At 32.3% G+C, this 18,752-nt stretch overlaps 2 protein-coding genes across 2 annotated transcripts; both read left to right on the top strand.

Annotated features, from left to right (window-relative positions):
- Positions 1-329: 329 nt before the first annotated feature.
- Positions 330-9,473, top strand: LOC130894534 (troponin C, isoallergen Bla g 6.0201-like). The gene is given in 6 exon segments (XM_057801416.1): positions 330-448; positions 3,562-3,602; positions 5,504-5,619; positions 6,411-6,564; positions 7,750-7,881; positions 9,361-9,473. Coding segments are annotated over 6 exon segments (588 nt in total). The 3' UTR covers positions 9,387-9,473.
- A 905-nt stretch (positions 9,474-10,378) lies between these two features.
- Positions 10,379-18,547, top strand: LOC130894089 (troponin C, isoallergen Bla g 6.0101-like). Its single transcript, XM_057800665.1, has 6 exons — positions 10,379-10,545; positions 10,748-10,811; positions 13,143-13,258; positions 14,425-14,578; positions 15,745-15,876; positions 18,423-18,547. The coding sequence occupies exons 1-6, from the start codon at positions 10,528-10,530 to the stop codon at positions 18,446-18,448; spliced, it is 510 nt and encodes a 169-aa protein (XP_057656648.1). The 5' UTR covers positions 10,379-10,527; the 3' UTR covers positions 18,449-18,547.
- The last annotated feature ends 205 nt before the right edge of the window (positions 18,548-18,752 follow it).

Raw genomic sequence — 18,752 nt, 5'->3', positions numbered from 1 at the left:
ATTTTGTTTCACCTTGAAACGGATTCAATGAATATCATGAAATAAATAATTTTACAGAATTTGAACTACTATTCGAATGCTTTGGCCGCAAATAATCTTATGGGAAAACTTTTCAAATACCCTATAGAACACGTCACAACTCTACATCTACAAATATAAGGTGTTTCATTTAGAAAAATCTAATGTAAAATAATTTTAAAATATGTAGGCTAATAATGGCTACAATCCTTTATATTTTCAAAATGATATCTCAAAGAACAAATGAGACACCGAACTTTATCACACTAATCAAACACACTGTATAGCAGAATCAAAATGAAGAACAAAACATGAAATTATCAACAGCTGGAATTACAAAATGCATAACGCGTAGAACTAAAAAGTATCTAGATAGAAATGAAAATAATATTAGAATTAGTTATAAATATACAAGTACGGAAAAAATACAGTATGTCCCTTATTTGCATTATAAATTCTCTGTAAATATATTTTACTTATATTTCTACTTATAGTTTGATTTTGAGTGACATTTTGGGATCTCCAGCTGTTGAATTAAAGTTTGATCATCCGCTCTTCTATACTTTTTCTTGTAAACTATTCGATGAGAAAAGGGTAGATATGATCGAATATGGAATCAGGGTCAATATTCTAGTGACAGTGAAGCCGTAGATCGCATTTACAGCGGTCGTTGACATTCACCAGCTTCTTATTAAAAGTTCACCGTTTCCAGTTTTCTTCCGGATTGGCTCTGCATTCAGTTTTCACCAGAAGGTTTCAAGTGACTCCCTATCGATAGGTTGCAAATAAAATGCTTCATTTGTGTTAGCTGTCTCTTTAAGTTCAACATAGAAACAATGAGATACATACCTGTCAAGAACTGATAGAGCCTTTCCTTTTCCTTTACGAGAGCTGCTACTCAAGTTTCGAGATATGGCAACACTGATGTGAATACGTCAAATATACCAAATCGATGACTTTAACTCCCTTTGCCTTTTGGTGATGAAGCGCCATCGCAAACCACAGTGTTTGACTGCGTTACAGAATGAATCCTCCAAAATCCCGAAAAAGTTTTTATCCAAAATGGAAGAATTGGACATGCCTGACATGTGGTTTCAACAAGACGTTGCCACATGCCTCACGGCACGCGAAACAATGGCCAAATTGAGAACCGCCTTCGGTTAACAGTTCCTCTCACGTTTGGGCTGCCTAGATCGTGTAATTTAACGCCTTTGGACTATTTCTTGTGAAGCCATGCTAAGGCTAATGTTTACATCGATAAACCTGCAACGATTGACATACTGGAAGCCAATATCGAAGCATTTATTCGTGAAATACCGGCCGATATGTTGGACTATCTATGGGCAATCTAAAGCGGAGCCGCGGTCAAAATTTGCATGAAATCATCTTCATTAAACTATATTTGTAATTATTTTCTTAATAAAATATATCTTAGAATTTACTAAAATGCTGTTTTAATACGAAAATATCTCTGACCCAAACGTCTCTTCAATACTCGCATTTTGGTTGATTTTGACCCACGACCAAAAAAGCTTGCCAACTACTGATTTAAACTAAACACAAAATACGTGAACTAGGTGGTGTGGAATTAGCCCATTCGGTCTTCAAATACTCACTTTTATATATACAGAGTGGCGATCGAAAAAAATTTCGTTTTAGAAACAAAACTTACACCCGTTTGAAGTTTGATTGTAGATTTATTCACAAATAATGAATAAAAGTGAAGAAAAGAAAGCTCGCAGATTCACTGGTTAAAATTATCATTAAAGCACGTGATAAATTAATTTTTTTTCGATTTATGTTAGGAATTAGAGCAGTTACGCTGCTGTTTCGATTAAATTTCCTCATTTGACATCCGAAATAATTCCAAAGAGAACAAAGAAGCATTGCGGGCTATTTATATTAATACGTATCTTCATCCCCTCTATCCACAGACTCTTCCTTGTTGAAATATATAATTTCCAGTGGTATAAATCGTAAATTAGTCATTCGGTTATTGAACTGAGTGTATTGAAAATGGTAAGTATATTTTTCAAATGGTATAAGTGAAAACGATGAATTCCTCAAATAAAACAGGAAGAAAAAATTCTTAAATTTATTCATGAATCGTCGACATGTTTTTATTGATTAGATTTTTTCCGATTTCTACTTTCCTTATCGTTGATTTTTTGGGTTTTGCACTCTTCCATTTAATTTTTCCCATATTAATTTGACATCTTATGAAAATTATGAAACCAACAGTGCTGTTTTCTCATATTAGCATTTTTTGTATATCTATATGTCTTTATTAATTTCTTTCTCATGTTTCTACTGTATTTTTTCGTTTTTTTTTTGCTTTTTTGTCTGCTATTGGATCCGCTACAGATGTAATGATCGTTTTTATCCCTTTTTCTTTATAAATACTTAGATATTAGATATTTCCAAACGAATTCTCAATAATCAACACAAGTACTTCGATATTCAAAGTTTTTAATAAGAAAATCGCAAGATATTTGGGTCAACACAATCTTTGAAAATGGCGCGAGTTTATTATTTATCTACCATTTTCTTTAGCAATGTAAAGAGTTTTGCTACATCTAGACCCCTAAGTTATACAATATACACCTTATATGATGTTTATACATAATTATCTAATGCATCTGTACGAAAAATATCATTTGCAAAGAAAATTTAAATCAATAAATCTATTTGCAAAACTGCGAATTAAATTAACTAACAAAATTATTGATATTTGTCGCTAGAATTGTGTGTTAAATAGTTTTTCAACTGATCAATTCTTAGTAATTTTTCAATTATACGAGGGTTGCTACTTAGGTTTTGAGATACACAAATAAAAACAATATGGCTTTATTCTATCTCAAAATTTCCTCCATTGAAATCAAAACATTTTTGCATGCGTTTTAACCAATTGTCGAAGCATTTTTTCCATTCCGATAGAGGTACCTCCAAATTATGTTATTTGAATGAATCAACCGCTTCTTTGAATGTAAAAGAACGTACATCTCACAATTTATTTTTAATCTACGGGTCTAAGAAGAAATTATTAGCTTCTAAACAAGAACAGTGGATGGACGGTGGATGATCCGTCAATTCGATGTTCAAAAACGTTTTTGTCAACCAAATCATCGATGTTTTCTGGTACAACAGCCGATTTTAGACGACCTTCACTCATCCTGTACGACCACGATTGAATTCGGAGAACCAGCGGAAGATGGTGGCTAGAGATGGTGCTTTATCACGAGTTGGTCGGCATAATATTGATTGAAACCACGTCGAAAGTCATACAAAATAATCACACGAGAAATTCATTTGCATTTTCTGACCAAGATGAATGTTTCAAGTATCTGTAAACAACTCAAATAGCATTCGTGTGACAACATGTTCTTGATATGTTTTCCATCAAAAATATCAAACTTAATTATGACAATGTCAGATTTGACATTTTGGAATATGTTAAAACTTGAGTAGCAACCCTTGTATCTACTATGGCATCAAAGAAATAATCGAATGAATATAATAATACTAACATATGATGTAATTAAGACTTTTATTTTAGGACGAGCTAGATAAAGAACAGATTTCAAGTAAGTATACATGTACGTTCAAGTTTTATCACTACAAAAAAATATTCTTTGAGAGTTCACGTGGACAATAACTTCCTTTGAATCATACTTTTCACTATGGTATGCTGGAAATTACTTCACTTTTTTCGTTCTATCGATCTATGAGTATATGTTGAACATGTCATTATCTGAGAACAAATTCATTCCATTTTGGTCCCGTTCCTCTCTGCCTCAAGTACATCGTTATTTTTGGATGCATGTCTTCTGTAGATGTCATTATTAGAATGCAGATTGACTTCAGTTTGCTTTAATTCATTCCAGCACCAGCCAGATACCATGTTCCTATCCATCTATTCTTAAGGTAATCCCATCTTAAGAAAAATTACTCCATTTTGGTCCCTTTCCTCCCGACTCCAAGTAGATCGCTATTTTTGGATGCATATCTTTTTTGGATGTCATTATCAAAATGCAGATTGACTTCAGATTGGTCTAGTTCATCCCTACACCAGCCAGATACCATGTTTGTATCCATCTATGTTTAAGGTAATGCCATCTGAAGAAAAATGACTCCCGGATCCAAGTAGATCGCCATTTTTGGATACATATCTTTTTTGTAGATGTCATTATCAAAATGCAGATTGACTTCAGTTTGGTGTAATTCTTCCCAGCACCAGCCAGATACCATTTTTGTATCCACCTATGTTATAGGTGACACCATGTGTAAACAAATCAATTTCATTTTCAACCAATTCTCGTCTGTAGGAAAAATCAACCTTAACTGTCAAAATGTGTATGCGTTGACTTAGCGCACATGTGTAAAACTGAACAGTCGTAACTTTTGTAGACATGTAAATGTCTTCTTCCATCATTTGGTGTAATGAAAAACTTTGTGAAGGCCATGAATAAAGAGGATGGAGGATTCAAATATATAAGATAAGTTTTTTCCCAGTTACATGACGCCCAGTTACAGGGAATTGGGCACAAATTAGAAAAATTTAGAGGTTGGAACTGGTTCAGAATAGTAGAAATTCCATACCAAGGGCGTATGTGATCCATCAATGATGTGTGATTACTGATTGTAATAAGAAGAAATAAAATTTGTTGCAACTAAATATATAAATATTTTTTTTTATTTTGATAGAATTTACTTTAATCCTCAGTGTTCAGTCAGTCTAGTTTAAACTTGAGTTACTACTAAACAGTTGATTTTCCTTAATGCGAATAATGTTTCTCAAGTGAAACCTTGACTTAGTATTTTTTTACCAAAAAACAAAGCTCCATCGACAGAAGAAACTTCTTTTTATCGTTTTTTTACAAACAAACAAAATGCTATCATAAACTAATGGTATGATAACTGTCCAATGTGTACCCGTGACTTTTAAATGTTGAAGTTAACTAAAAATTACAAGGATTTAAGTTAGTAGCGCCATCTATTTGTCAATCTAAGTACTTTCCAGCCCAGCTAATTATATAAGTATACTTCTTCTTCTTCTTCTTCTTCTTCTTCTTCTTCTTCTTCTCATGCCGTCCTTTGATTTAATGTTGGCGCCAACGTTTTTAACGGTGCCAGGATTTCTTCTTCCTGCCGATGCCTTTCTTTCACTCTACTCTGTCCTGCATTATGTTCTATAACAGTATATATTTGTCGTTGCGTAAGTTGTGACCCATGTAAGATGTTTTTCTTATCTTAATAATTGTCAACAGCTTTCTTTTGCGATCAATGCGTCTTAGTACTTCGTCGCTGGTGATTATATCAGTTCATGGTATCTTCAAGATGGTCTATAGAGTTTTTTGATCATTTGAACTTTCAAGGTCCAAGTTTCCATTCCGTACTGTATAGGTACAATAAGTATACTATTCAGCTTAATGTTACAGCAAGAGATTTTTTTGTCTATCAGTATAATGATAACTAATAATTTTAGTGCTAAAATCAACCTTCGATGCGTTTGACGTTGACAGAAAAGGATATATCGAAGCTGATATGATTGGGACCATAATAGAAATGTTAGGTACTGGAGTAGGTACCGAAGATATAGACGTGAGTAGACATAAATATTTGCGATATGATTAAGGGGATTCAATGACTTCTGTTCAATTATACCAATAGGTCTGTAGTTTTAATCGCCATTTTAATATTAAGTGGTTTCAGATCGTCAGATGAAAGCTGAACCACTAATATAAATAAAAGGAAAACTTATATTTCATGAATTAATTTCAAATATTTCAAAACAATGAACTCACTTGAAATATTTCAAAACTTGTTCAGTTGGAGACATTCAGTTTATGTTTCTGTGATACAAATAGTCCGTAAAGAAATAAGAATAACTCAAAATAAAACTGTCCAAGAGTTTTTTAAGATACCAACGTTTCGATCTTTTATTTGATCTTTATCAAGGTTAAAAAATATATGGTACGTTATAACTCAAACGTTGATAAAGATAACAAGTAAACAAAAATTATAAAATGAGTTGCCAACTTTATTTATCTTTCGTTTCGAGGTTATGTTTGATCTCATTTATAATTTTATGAACCAGCTCTCATGGGTAACCATCAATGTTGGGAATTGGTTTGATTTTATTATTATTAGCAGTATAGAATTCAGAGCTACTTAGACGCTGAACCCTGTGTATAAGCCCATTTATTGTCCTATTTCATGTCTCCAAGTATGGTTCGAATGAAAGAAGAATTTGTCAAAATGTTAACCATTCTATTTCTTGCACTACTATAGAGATCAGATTTTGTTTGTTAGGGAACAAATTTACAATTTACATTAATGAACTTCATCGTTGGTTTAGTCGAAATAGTTTATTACTTTGTAACGTTTTTTAGAAAATAATCGAAGAAATAGATGAAGACGGCAATGGTGAGGTGAGCTTTGAGGAATTCGCAAAGTTAGCTGCACGTTTTTTAGTTGAAGAAGATGAAGATACTGAGGCAATTCAACTGGAATTGAAAGGAGCATTTCGGCTTTATGACAGAGACGGTAAATATCAAGGATATTTCATGAAAGACATACGAAGTGTTAGTAAAAAATATTCAAAACAACGAATACAAAGAGCTTTCAACATTTTCGAAACTTTTTTCTATTTCCTTGTAAAGCTTATAGTTATAAGAGACAACTAAAAGACTGAAAACTTGTATTAGTTCAGGTATATTTATGGAAATCTGTTTATGATGATTCAATTAAGTTTTGTATCAAAAATTCCCTGATTTTTTCGAACACTGCTGGTAAACAAATGCAGGTGAACCATTCAGAATTCTCAGTTCGACGTTGTGGCTCTAATGTCCAGTTATTAAGAAAAAACAACAGGCGACCATTTGCTTCATGCGCAAACTTTTATTGGATTTGGCTCGTCTTGGAAGACCTCTACAATCGATTTTTGTTTAGTTTATAAACGTCTTTTAAACAAATTTCTTTGCACAAATCGACAGGAGTTTTCTACCGATTGTCAAATTATGCGATATCCAACGCGAACAAATCACGATCTTACAATATCAGTTTAGGCAGAGCATCGATGTTTTTTGGCACAACAGCCAATTTTGATTGACCTTAACTTAATTCATCTCATCTTCATGAGTCGAAACGCGCTGATCTGTATACCGCTGTTGGTTTAATCCACGTCGAAAGTCATAGAAAATGATTTTTTTTATTTTATCTTCTGTTCACAGATTGGGATTGATGGCACGTGTAGACTGCAGCTTTAGACCATGACATTAAGTCATTATTATTGATGTTATCTTATTCTTAGTTGCTCACAAATTTCGAGGCTAGTTAAAGAAAATACGATTCTAGCAGATGCTTGTCCTTATTATGACAAGACTGAATGAATTTTATCCAAGCACAAACGTCCATCATTTTTACCAGACTTTTTACTTTGATCAATATCATATTTTCGTGTTTTCATGACAGTTTAATCATTTTTTGTTGAGTCTACTTCATAAAATATACATTCAGAAAAAGTATTTCCAAGGTAGGATTTGAGAAAAGCTTGGAGAAGAGGTTTTATCGTAGAAACAATGGATAGAATATTAGAAAATGAAATGTGTCTATAGACTGTATTGTAGTTGATGAAAACTGGCTTTTTTCGTTGGAAACCATGTCATATGCATTGAGGATGGTATTATTAAGATAAATAATTAAGTTTAAGGTCATTCATTATTGTCACAGGTAATGGATTCATAACTATTGAGGTATTAAGAGAAATTCTACGAGAACTGGACGAGAAATTGACAGAAGATGATCTGGACAATATGATTGATGAAATAGATGCTGACGGATCTGGTACGGTCGATTGGGAAGGTAAGATTAGAAGGTGACTAGTTTAGATCAAATTGTTACTTGGCGTTTTATCGAGAATCACACATTTATCTAAAATATTTTCATGTGAAATGAAAAGAAAATAAAATATTAGTAAGGTACTTATAAGGGCGCTAGTCTCAGGTTCAAGGATGGTGAAGATATAAAACCAAAATGTCTCGCCTGGGTTCGTGTAATTATGGAACCATGAGAAAGTAGAGGGTTGCAGTTATATTGGTTTTTCCTAAAACGTGTATCAAGTATATCGTAGAGGTTTTTTTTGCTTTTTTTTTGTATTCCTAAAGCTTTTTTCTTTAAAAATCGTCTTGATTTGAGGTCAGTTTTGATATAAAGTCCAAATATTTTGATCAAAATTATCATGATTTATGCTGAAGAAACATTGTCGAAGGAAGATGACAGAATGATGCGAAGAATAGATACAAAAATGATGCTTACGATTATGGAGTCGAAAAAAGAAATACAGAAAGAAAAATAAAGAAACAAAATAAGATCTTGGGGAGATAATGTGGAATGACTATAGATAGGGAGAAATGGAGAGGGTTTATGAACAAGCCTAAGATGTAAAAAGATGGAGACTCCTTTGAAAAAGTCTACGTAAAACCACATATATGACAAAATCAAAGGTGTATAGAACAGCTCAAAATATGAAAATTGGTGGCAATTTAGCTCTACACCAAGTCGCATATCTAAGGAGTTATAGGGCCTCAAAGAAAGGGCCGAAATTTATAAAAATAATACCGGAGGACAAATTTACACATGATCTCTGTCTAGATGAAGTTCTACTGCTAATATGCCGTTTATTTTCAATATCCAACATGAGTTCTTCATCTCGCTTAGTTATTTGAACAGGACGTCGTCGATTACCACTAAAAAATGTTTTTTTCTCGAGCCCGTCTCTCAATATTGGAAAATTTTTTCCACTCATTCAAAAAATTATAACAATTAAATTATTTGAAGAAATATTTAATTAACATGTCTTTGATTATACGACTCTTCTTTGATAGAATAGAATGATAGAGTTTTGTAATGAGTTACAAAATAAAAAAAAATTAAAAACAGAATATCCATGTTATGGGAATAGATTTTTTTCAATCAACTGGCAGATGAAAAACTTTTTTGAGGATTGGTTTGATCGACTTTTACTTAATGCCGTTAACAGACTCATGTGTATCAAATTGGTATTCTAAATTATGAAAAACTACAGAAAAATATTTTTTTTTTTTAATTTCAGACCCTACTTTGAGGCCCCATAACTCCTGGGGAATGCAACTTAATATAAAAGTAAATTTCCCCCAATCGTCATATTTTGGGCTCCCTTATACGCCTTTACTCTATGTTGGTTCTTATATGGGCCACTCTGTATATATACAGGGGGGTTTTTGCAAATTGAATCTCGCCTCTAACATAGAGCAAGAGCTGCCAAAAGTACTAAGAAAGTATATATGTATTTTTTCTTTCCAGAATTCAAAGCCGTTATGATTGGTTGAAACATTGATTGATTAGCATCAAAAGCATTTACTTTTTATCTTATTTTGTAATTAATTAGAGAATGTAAAATAAAGAGCATAAAAATCTGTTTTTCACATCTATCTATTCCCTAACTTCTTGTTGGTAATGAAGCTGTCTAACGAACTATCAAATTGATTAACTTTTTAACATTTATAATCAGACAAATGATAGTTTGACAAAAGATAATGGATTTCTGCCTCTTTCCAAACGGGTGGTATGGAGCGCTGTTTGGAGTTGGTGAATTCACCAATACATACCTTGAAAGAAAACGACAATTATTCAAATTGATTAAATCCATCGAAATGGTTGAAGATTGCCCAAAATTTCGAAAGTTTAATGATAGTAAATTTAACAGAATCAATTTTCAATAATAAATTACGAGGTTTGCTCAAAAAATAAGGTTCTCGACGAGTTTTCACGATAAAAAACATTGATATTGAATAATACATGTTTGGGTAGCTTAGACTTTCCTCTATTTTCGACATATGCGCTGTTTAAATCAAAACATTTTTGCATGCGATCATCATCTTTATGCCTGAGTCGTAGAGGTCAGCCAAGTGCTTCTTTAATCCAGGAAAGAGATAATAATCACCGGGGGACAAGTCTGAACTGTGGGTAAGGTGTGAGATAATATTCCAAATTTGTGCACATTCATACATTTTCCTTACACATTTGGGAATGTATGTCTACCAGCAGAGTAGGATCTGGAAGAAGAGCAGCCAAGCTACACGCCTAACGCGCTTTTTGGGAATCTTATTTTATGAACAAACCTTGTACAATTGTGCAAATCGATATTTTCATCGATTTAGATTCAACAACTCACAAAAATATGGAAATTGAAATATTGATTGTATTAAGTCCTTTGTGTTCAATCTCGGGTGATATTTATAGACACCTGACAATATGCCTGATTGATTTACTCTCAAAAAAAAAAATCAAATCTATTTATTGTTGACATTAAACCATATGACCTTCAACTAAGGAATTGTTGGCCATTATTACTGTTTGTAAATTGCTAATTCAATTTATAACAACTGATAGTAGATAGTAATCATTTTTAAACATCGAAACTTATAAATCTAGTAGGAGTTTAGAATTATAATCCGCTAATTGTGCAAAATGGCTACTGAAAATCCAGTAAGTAGAATCAGTTAGTATGTAAACTAAATTGTTTTGAACTAAATAATTTAAAATCCAATATATCTACATAATTTTGATAATTAATTGAAATTATGTACAATTTTCTACTTTTATCATTTTCATCCAATGTTTCCACAATCCAACAAACCAAATGTGATGAAATATTGAAAATAGTATATGTACAGATTTATTTTCACAGGCCACCAATGAACTTAACTTTGAAGATTTCAAAAAACTTGATATATCTAAAGAGCAGCTGAAAAGTAAGTTATTATTCATTATATACTAGCTGTCCTTAATAGATGCCCAAAGTTTAAGTTAAACATACTTTGTCACATAAATCTAACCTTGAAAAAGTTGGTACGAATCATCTAGCTAACGCCATCTATGAGAGCCACATAAAAACAAATGCATGCTTCCAAAACATATCAATTTTCATTACAACGTTGCCAGTAGTCGACAAAATCGTAAAATCATATATAAATATATATTTTCCAACAGTCTGTATCATGAATATTGATAACGTTACAAAAATATTTTGCAGCAAACTCTAATTGTTTTTCAGTTTCTATAATTTCTAACCTGTTCTTCGGACGATATAACTTTTTTGAAACACCCGTAGTAATGAACTTTCGATTTTGCGTGAACGTAGTATTCAGGGTGAGGACATATTACAATAAGGGTCAATTTCTTTCCGATTAAATGATTATGAACTGCTGGAGTCAAGATATCAAACTTTATAACTGGACGTACTTAAATTCATCTACAATTGCTACATCAATACCATACCCTTTGTCCACCCCATCTCCATTCTTGGAAGGTTTTGAAATATTATTTGGTGTGTACACATGTACACTTCTTCAATTTGTCTTCCGCATAAGATAATTCTCCTCAAATCAATTCTACCCTCCGTACACAGAAGAAGAATATGGATCGAAAAAATGGAATAAATTTGGAGGGACCATATTATGAACTCAAAAGGAATAAGCAGATAACCAAGTTAGAGCTTAAGAAATATTAGAAAAAAGATTGCAACAAGGATATATACGAAGCAATCCAATATTTTCAAAAAATTACACAAAAGAGATATAAGAGATACTCCTCGTAGTTGTTCAGAAATGCTACTGAATAAGCATTCAATGTTTTAGTCGTTTACGAGCGGACGTTTAGGGTTTTTACCACGAAACATGGTATTATGATTCATCCCTCTATTAATACTTCAAATATAATATTCATGTTCAGTTACGAGGGTTGCTACTTAAGTTTTGACATAAAAAAAAAGTTTTCAATCGGGTATGGCTTTATTATCTTTCCAAATACTGTTGCGTGCGTTAAAACCAATTATCGAAGCATTTTTTTTTTATTCCGATTGATTTACCTTCAAAAAACGTCGACCGTATATATTTTTGATCTGTGGGAGTAAAAGGAATCATTGGGGGTCGAACAAAGACTGTACGGCAGACGACCCATCAGTTTGATGTTTTAACTGTTCAAAAACGTTTTTGTTTGAGCTGTGTGCAATGTCGTGATGGAGAATGATTCGTCATTTGCGATTTTTCGAACACTTCTGGCAAACAAATACAAGCGATTATTCGCTTCGAAGTGCTTCAAGCGTAAAAAAATTTTGGTGAATATGGCTCATCTTGAAAAACTTATACAGTCGATTGTTTGATTTCGGGTTCGTCGTCTGTCATCATCGTATAGACGTATTTTGAATCCCTTCCATTGAATTGTTTTAGCATTTCTTTGCACCAATCGGGACGAGCTTTATCATATTATGCAGTATCCAGCGCGAAAAAATCTTTTTTAGACGACGCCATCCGAAAGTTGTTCGTTATGTATTCATTTACATACGTATTGCAAAACACTTTCGGGACGCTCTGGAGTAGACAACGTTAACTTCCTTAAATGTCACTCTAGCCACTTCAGTTTTGACAGTTGACAATTTTACTTCTATGAATTTGCATAACCTTAAATTTTCTGAAATTATATGTTTTGTCTAAATTAATGAATAACAATGAATAATGATGAAAAAGAAAACATCAGCGAATACGCGCCATGCAATGCGGCCGTTCTTAATTCGTTGCCGGATAAATATCGTGCAAGATACGAAAAACAGTAGGAGCTGTTTATGAAGTGTTGTCACCAGAAAAAGGCGAAAAACCCAACGGAAAACGTAGTGCTCGATTATTTTTCAGAAAAATCTAAAACCTGGAAAAGTTCTACTTTATGGTCTACATTCTCGATGATTAAAAGTACTTTCGCAATAAAACAGGATGTTCACATCAACAAATATCAAAAACTCATCAATTTCCTGAAGAAACAAAACAAGTAGCACTTTCAGTCCTTGGCATACAAATAACTATTTTCGACCCAAATATTTATTCACTATTGAATGTATGCAAGTGGAACTAATGCCTAAGCAAGCCTCAATCTCACGGTATGTCAAATGTCAAACTTCATAATGTAAATGTCAGAGTCGACATATTCACATCAGTGTTGCCATATCTCAACTTAAGTGGCAGCCGTCGTATAAAAGATGGTGCTCGTTTTAATAATTTCGTTGTTATAGAAATCATTGTAAATATTTTCAGTGTTAAAATCAATTTTTGATTCATTCGATGTCGAGAAAAAGCAAGAAATTTCGGTTGATATGATTGGACAAATTCTGGATATGCTGGGACATAGGCAAACACCACAGGAATTAGAGGTATGTCACTATCTACCTGTCAAATGGTACGTTAAACAATTGGAGTTGATACTAATATTGGTTAAGGAATTATTTTTATCAAAAAAAAAACGGTTGAGGTAAATATTTAATTTAAAAAGTAGTAGTATGTTTGTTTAATGTAAAAATCAACTGTGCAAAACATTGCCGTAGACTACCGGTGATGTTAAATGGTCAGGACTCCCTAAAAAAGGAATCACACCAGAAAATATAGAAAAATTCCTGGAAATTGTAATGAATCATCTAAAAATTGAATTGAAGCAGATAGTGTTAATATCGTTTTACATGGACCATTTGAACAACTTCTTTTGAATTAAGTGGAAGAAAGTGAACATAGAATTGATAAAATACTGTTGTACTTTAAGCTATTTAATGTGAATAGATAAGCTTGAACAAGGAATCGCCAATACATCATGTCATGTGAATAGATTGGGTAAAAGCATGCCAAAATTACGCCCAAACTAGAACCATTCGGTGCTCTTTAAACCTTTAAGGGGTCCATTTACCGTGAGGTCTGGGGTATATGCAATATCCCCAGCGAAATGGGGGCCTTCCATCGGAAACTTCAAAGGGCAACTCTACAGGATATGTGAAAATTATACTAGATTTTTTTCACCCACAGTTACTGAAACATTCAGCTAACCTGTGGTCAAAGAAATTTTCTTAAAAATATTGATCTCGTCCATAGCAGATACTCCACAGGCTTTTCACAGCTGAGGCCACCTCTAGCTGGTTTTATTCTATGAAGAAAGTCGGGTCAACGTGAATAAACCAGCGGCGAAATGGCGATCAATAGGAAAATATCATTTTGAATAAATAATATTCCGTTCAAAGCTTTTCATTTTAAATATACATTCTTATTTTCGTGGTAATTTCGTGGCAAGGAGGAAATTGCGATAAAACGACACCATTTTTATGACAAAATTCTCTTCCATTACTACAATCTTCTTTGTATTAAGTTCCTACTTGCTTCCACACCCACTATCATCCAGATTTGGTTTCTATCGATCACTTGAATAGAACCAGAGAAATAAGATAAAATAAAAAAGTATTTTGATGCCAAAAAAAGATTTTAGTACAAATCGTATCTTGATCATATGAATTACATTTGGTTTTTCTCTATAACTAAGAAAAGTTGTATGTTTTAGGCTATCATAAAAGAAATTGATGAAGATGGAAATGGCGTCATGAATTTCGAAGAGTTTGCCAATTTATCAGCTAGATTTCTAGTTGAAGAAGAAGAAGATACGGAAGCTATTTTAAGAGAACTCAAAGACGCATTTAGACTGTACGACAAAGAAGGTATACATCTTTGAAATACATTCATAACTTAACCTATTTCTCCTTTTGCTCTTTTATGTAACCAACTGCACTGAGCAGGTTTTCTCTTATACATATAAAGATCTCCATAATAGCTGAAATGTTGTCATTCATTCTTTCAAACGCTTGGTACAGTTCAGACTTTATTACAAGCATCCAATTTCAGTTTTTACTTTTTCAGAATTTGTTTTTTCTCAAACTTATCATTTAGCCTTGCTTCACCGTTATCGTTGAATCCATCCATGTAGGCTTTATCAGTTTTTTAACACTAATAGCGTACTTGCATTTTCGGAAAAATATTAAAGTGAAATATGCAATTACAACTGAAAAAATAATATTCTAAATTCAATGAGATTCGTTAAAATTTCAAATTTTTAACTACATATGAAAACAATTCTCATTGGTTTTCAGATAAGTTGTCTGTCTAATAATCATGAGGTTATCGTTGCCTGCATCGTAGCGTGTGCTGTTATAATTCAGTTTTGATTTATTAGTTATGTATAATATAATATTTAATTCAATTTTTCTGTATATAAGAATAAAGTGAATAAACCTTTTATAAGTACTTACATTATTACATAATCACGTTAGAAATTAAAAGTATAATAAACTCAATAACTATAAAATAATGGCAACAAAAATAACCACATTTCGTAGGATTGTCAAAACGACCAACACTTTCAAACCAATTTTTGTTGTATATTTGAGTTTCTTGGCTTCATAAAAAAAACTTCATCAGGTGTTTTAGTCGTGATATTTTCACATCCTGACACAATACACGATTTATATATCATTTTTCAGATTAATTATGACGTTAAGCAATATGGCAGCCTCACTGAAATGTTTAAGCTACCTACATAATTTTTGAAATTACAAAACTTTTTTTCTATGAATATTGATCAAAAATATATATAATAAAAGTTGTATATAAACTATCCATTAAAATCGTTAAATCGTATCCGATTGTCCGATTGTCCAATTCCAAATTCCATTTTTAGTCGTAGTAATCACAAAAATTAGTTCCCTTTAGTGTAGAACATTTTATCAGGTCCTATAACTCCAGACAACTTCGTATAATATTCCAAATCCTTTATACTTTTTTCATTTTAACGTTTTCATATGATGACCACAAATTTTCATTTTTTCAGGTCTTGGTTACATTTCAGTGGATCTCCTGAAAGACATATTGAAGGAGCTTGAGCCCAATTTAACTCCTGTAGATTTAAATGAAATGATAAAAGAAATTGATACCGATAACTCTGGAACAGTAGACTGGGAAGGTAATAATCAATTTCATTCATACAATTACATTCAGTAATTATAATAATAAATGATTGGTACCCTAGGAAAATTTTTCTATGAGAAAGAATGTAGTACTAATACAAATGTTGTAGTGAAGTGCGAGCCTTTCTGAATTAAAATGTCAATAGTAAAACTATAAAAGTTGAACTTTTAGTAGAGTGAGACGTAAAAATACATCAGAGAGTCCTGTACATAACCCATCATCATCTGTACCTAGTAATCAGTAAACGAAAGAGATTTTCCGAAATTTCGCAATTATCTCAATTGAAGAAGCAATACAACCGTTACTTGAATAAAGGCTGAATTTGATAACCACTGAATTTTGACATGATCTTACCAGCACTGAAGATATCGAATATTTTGAACACCGAGTTGAAATAATACACCCATAACAATTGACGATATGGTATGATGGAAGTCTTAAGAATCTTATTGTATCACTCAAAAGTCGTGTAACCACAGATAGTGCTGCCATTGTCAAATCCATGTGACTTTCATGAAGGACCAGCTTTCAAAGGACTGTGTATGAAATTTCATGACATTTCAATTAGTCGGGAAAACGTGACAGTAAGGCTACTTTTGTTATTTTTAAAACAATTTCGTGTGTTAATTTATTATTGCCTCTTAATGAGAAAAAATACTGTACAAGCTCAGAAATGGCTTCAAAAGTGTTATCTCCATCGAAAAGAAGCATTTGTTATTGGTTTGCTGAATTTAAAAGTGGTCGTATAAACAGTAGTAATGATGGTGAAGGTTCTGGTCGTCCAATTGAGGTGGTTACTCCAGAAAATATCAAAAACTCCACAAATTGGTTATACCTAACCATAAATTGACATTGCGGGAGATAGCTAAGGTTGTGAAGATATCAGAAGACAGTGTGTTAACAATTATCTATAAAAATTTCACCATGAGAAAGCTTTTTTCAAAGTGGGTGCCGCGTTTACTCACAGTCGATCAAAAACAACAACGTGAGTTATGTGAAGAAAAATCCAGAATATTCTAAAAAGTTAAACGCATAAAGATTAAATTACGTAAGCAACTGTCAGTATTTCATTAGTATAAATATGTATAATGGATCTAGTTAATTCAATTAATCAAAAATTGTTAATTCAATCGTGAAATTATTTAGGATCATTCGCTTGTAAAATTGTCAAATTGTAAATTGTGTTTTTGTAACAATAAAGTTTCTTTAAAAAAAGATCTTCAGAATTAAAATCATTAACTGGAGCAGTCATTCGGATTCGTGCAGTTGCGAATTTTACGCATAGTGCGGTAAAAGACTCGGCAAAGTATCTTAATACAATAGTGCGGATACCTCTGTTATTTTTCATTCTTAGGCATGGAGGAGTTATGTAAAGAAAAATACAGAATATTCTAAAAAGTAAAACGCATAGATTAAATTACGTAAACAACTGTCAGCATTTTATTATAATAAATATTTATAATGGATCTAGTTCATTCGATGAATCTTGTTTATTCAATCGTGAAATTAATTAAGATCATTCGCTTGTAAAATTGTCAAATTGTATTTTTGTAACAAGTTTAAAAAAAATTTCAAAAGAAAAATATTTAGCTCGTTTTGATGATTCAGAGCAGTATTTGGATATGTTTACACGTAATAAATCACATTTTTTGGGTCGATATGTGACAACGGATGAAACATGGATCTATCACTTCACTCTGGAATTAAAACGATCATCATTTGAGTGGTTAACAGCCGGTGAACCACATCCGAAGCGTCCATAGACACAACAGTCAGCTAAGAAGGTTAGGCTTCAGTATTTTGAGATGTGCATGGAATATTGTTATTGTCTATCTCCAAAAAGGATAGACAATCAATAGCGAATACTACAATCGAATTGTTGGATCATTTGAATGCAAAGATCAAGGAAAAACGACCTCATGTGTCGAAAAAAAAACACTGTTTCACCAAGACAATACAAAGTCGATGACAACGAAGGTTAAATTAAACGAATTACACTTCGAATCGCTTCCTCATCCACCGTATAGTTCAAATCTGGTCCCCAATGACTACTGGCTATTCGCTGATCTCAAAAAAATGCTCGCCGGTAAAAAAATCAGCTCAAATTGCTGAACTGAAGCATATTTTGAGTCAAAAGAAGAACGCTTCTATAAGCACGGCATCAAGATGTTATTGAAGCGTTGGATTGATTGTATTGCTCTTGAAGGAGATTAAATTGATGGATAAAATCGATTTTTTGAGAAAAATGTCACATGATTTATTGAGTGACTACATAGCTTAATGGTTGATTTGTGATTCTAAGCAACTTTTCGTCGTATTTGCCTCATAAAAAGCACTGTAGAGAGAAACTAAACCCCTGTTAGAAATTAATCTAAATAATTAAAATTTAAATCAATCAATTTTTTCATTTTTTACAAAAATTATAAACACGGTATAAATAAGTTAATATTTAATGGTATTTGAGTGATCAATAAATAAGAAACTCACTAGTCCAATGATAAAAATTGTTATTATTAATTAATTAATTCATTTTCTTTCCAGAATTCAAAGCAATGATGATCGGTTAGCTGAAGACATCAAATTCATTTCATCATAATAATCATATAAATCACTGTGTAAGCACTTTTGTTGATAATAAATATAGTTAATTAAGTAAACAATACAAACTTTTTACATCCCTTTACCATTTAATACTCACAGGACGTTTATAAATTAATGCGACTATAATCAGGATGCGACTGTTTATATATAAAAAAATGATAAATTGAATAATGAAAATAGATTATAACAATATCAATAATATTAACAATGATCATCGCTTACTTAATCTCAAGATTTTTTTACACGTGTAAGTCGTTTGTGGAATCTATG

The sequence above is a fragment of the Diorhabda carinulata genome, chromosome 5 (assembly GCF_026250575.1).
Source record: "Diorhabda carinulata isolate Delta chromosome 5, icDioCari1.1, whole genome shotgun sequence".
Taxonomy (NCBI): Eukaryota; Metazoa; Arthropoda; class Insecta; order Coleoptera; family Chrysomelidae; genus Diorhabda; species Diorhabda carinulata.
Note: the sequence above shows the minus strand (reverse complement) of the source record. Positions and strands in the feature narration are given on the sequence as shown.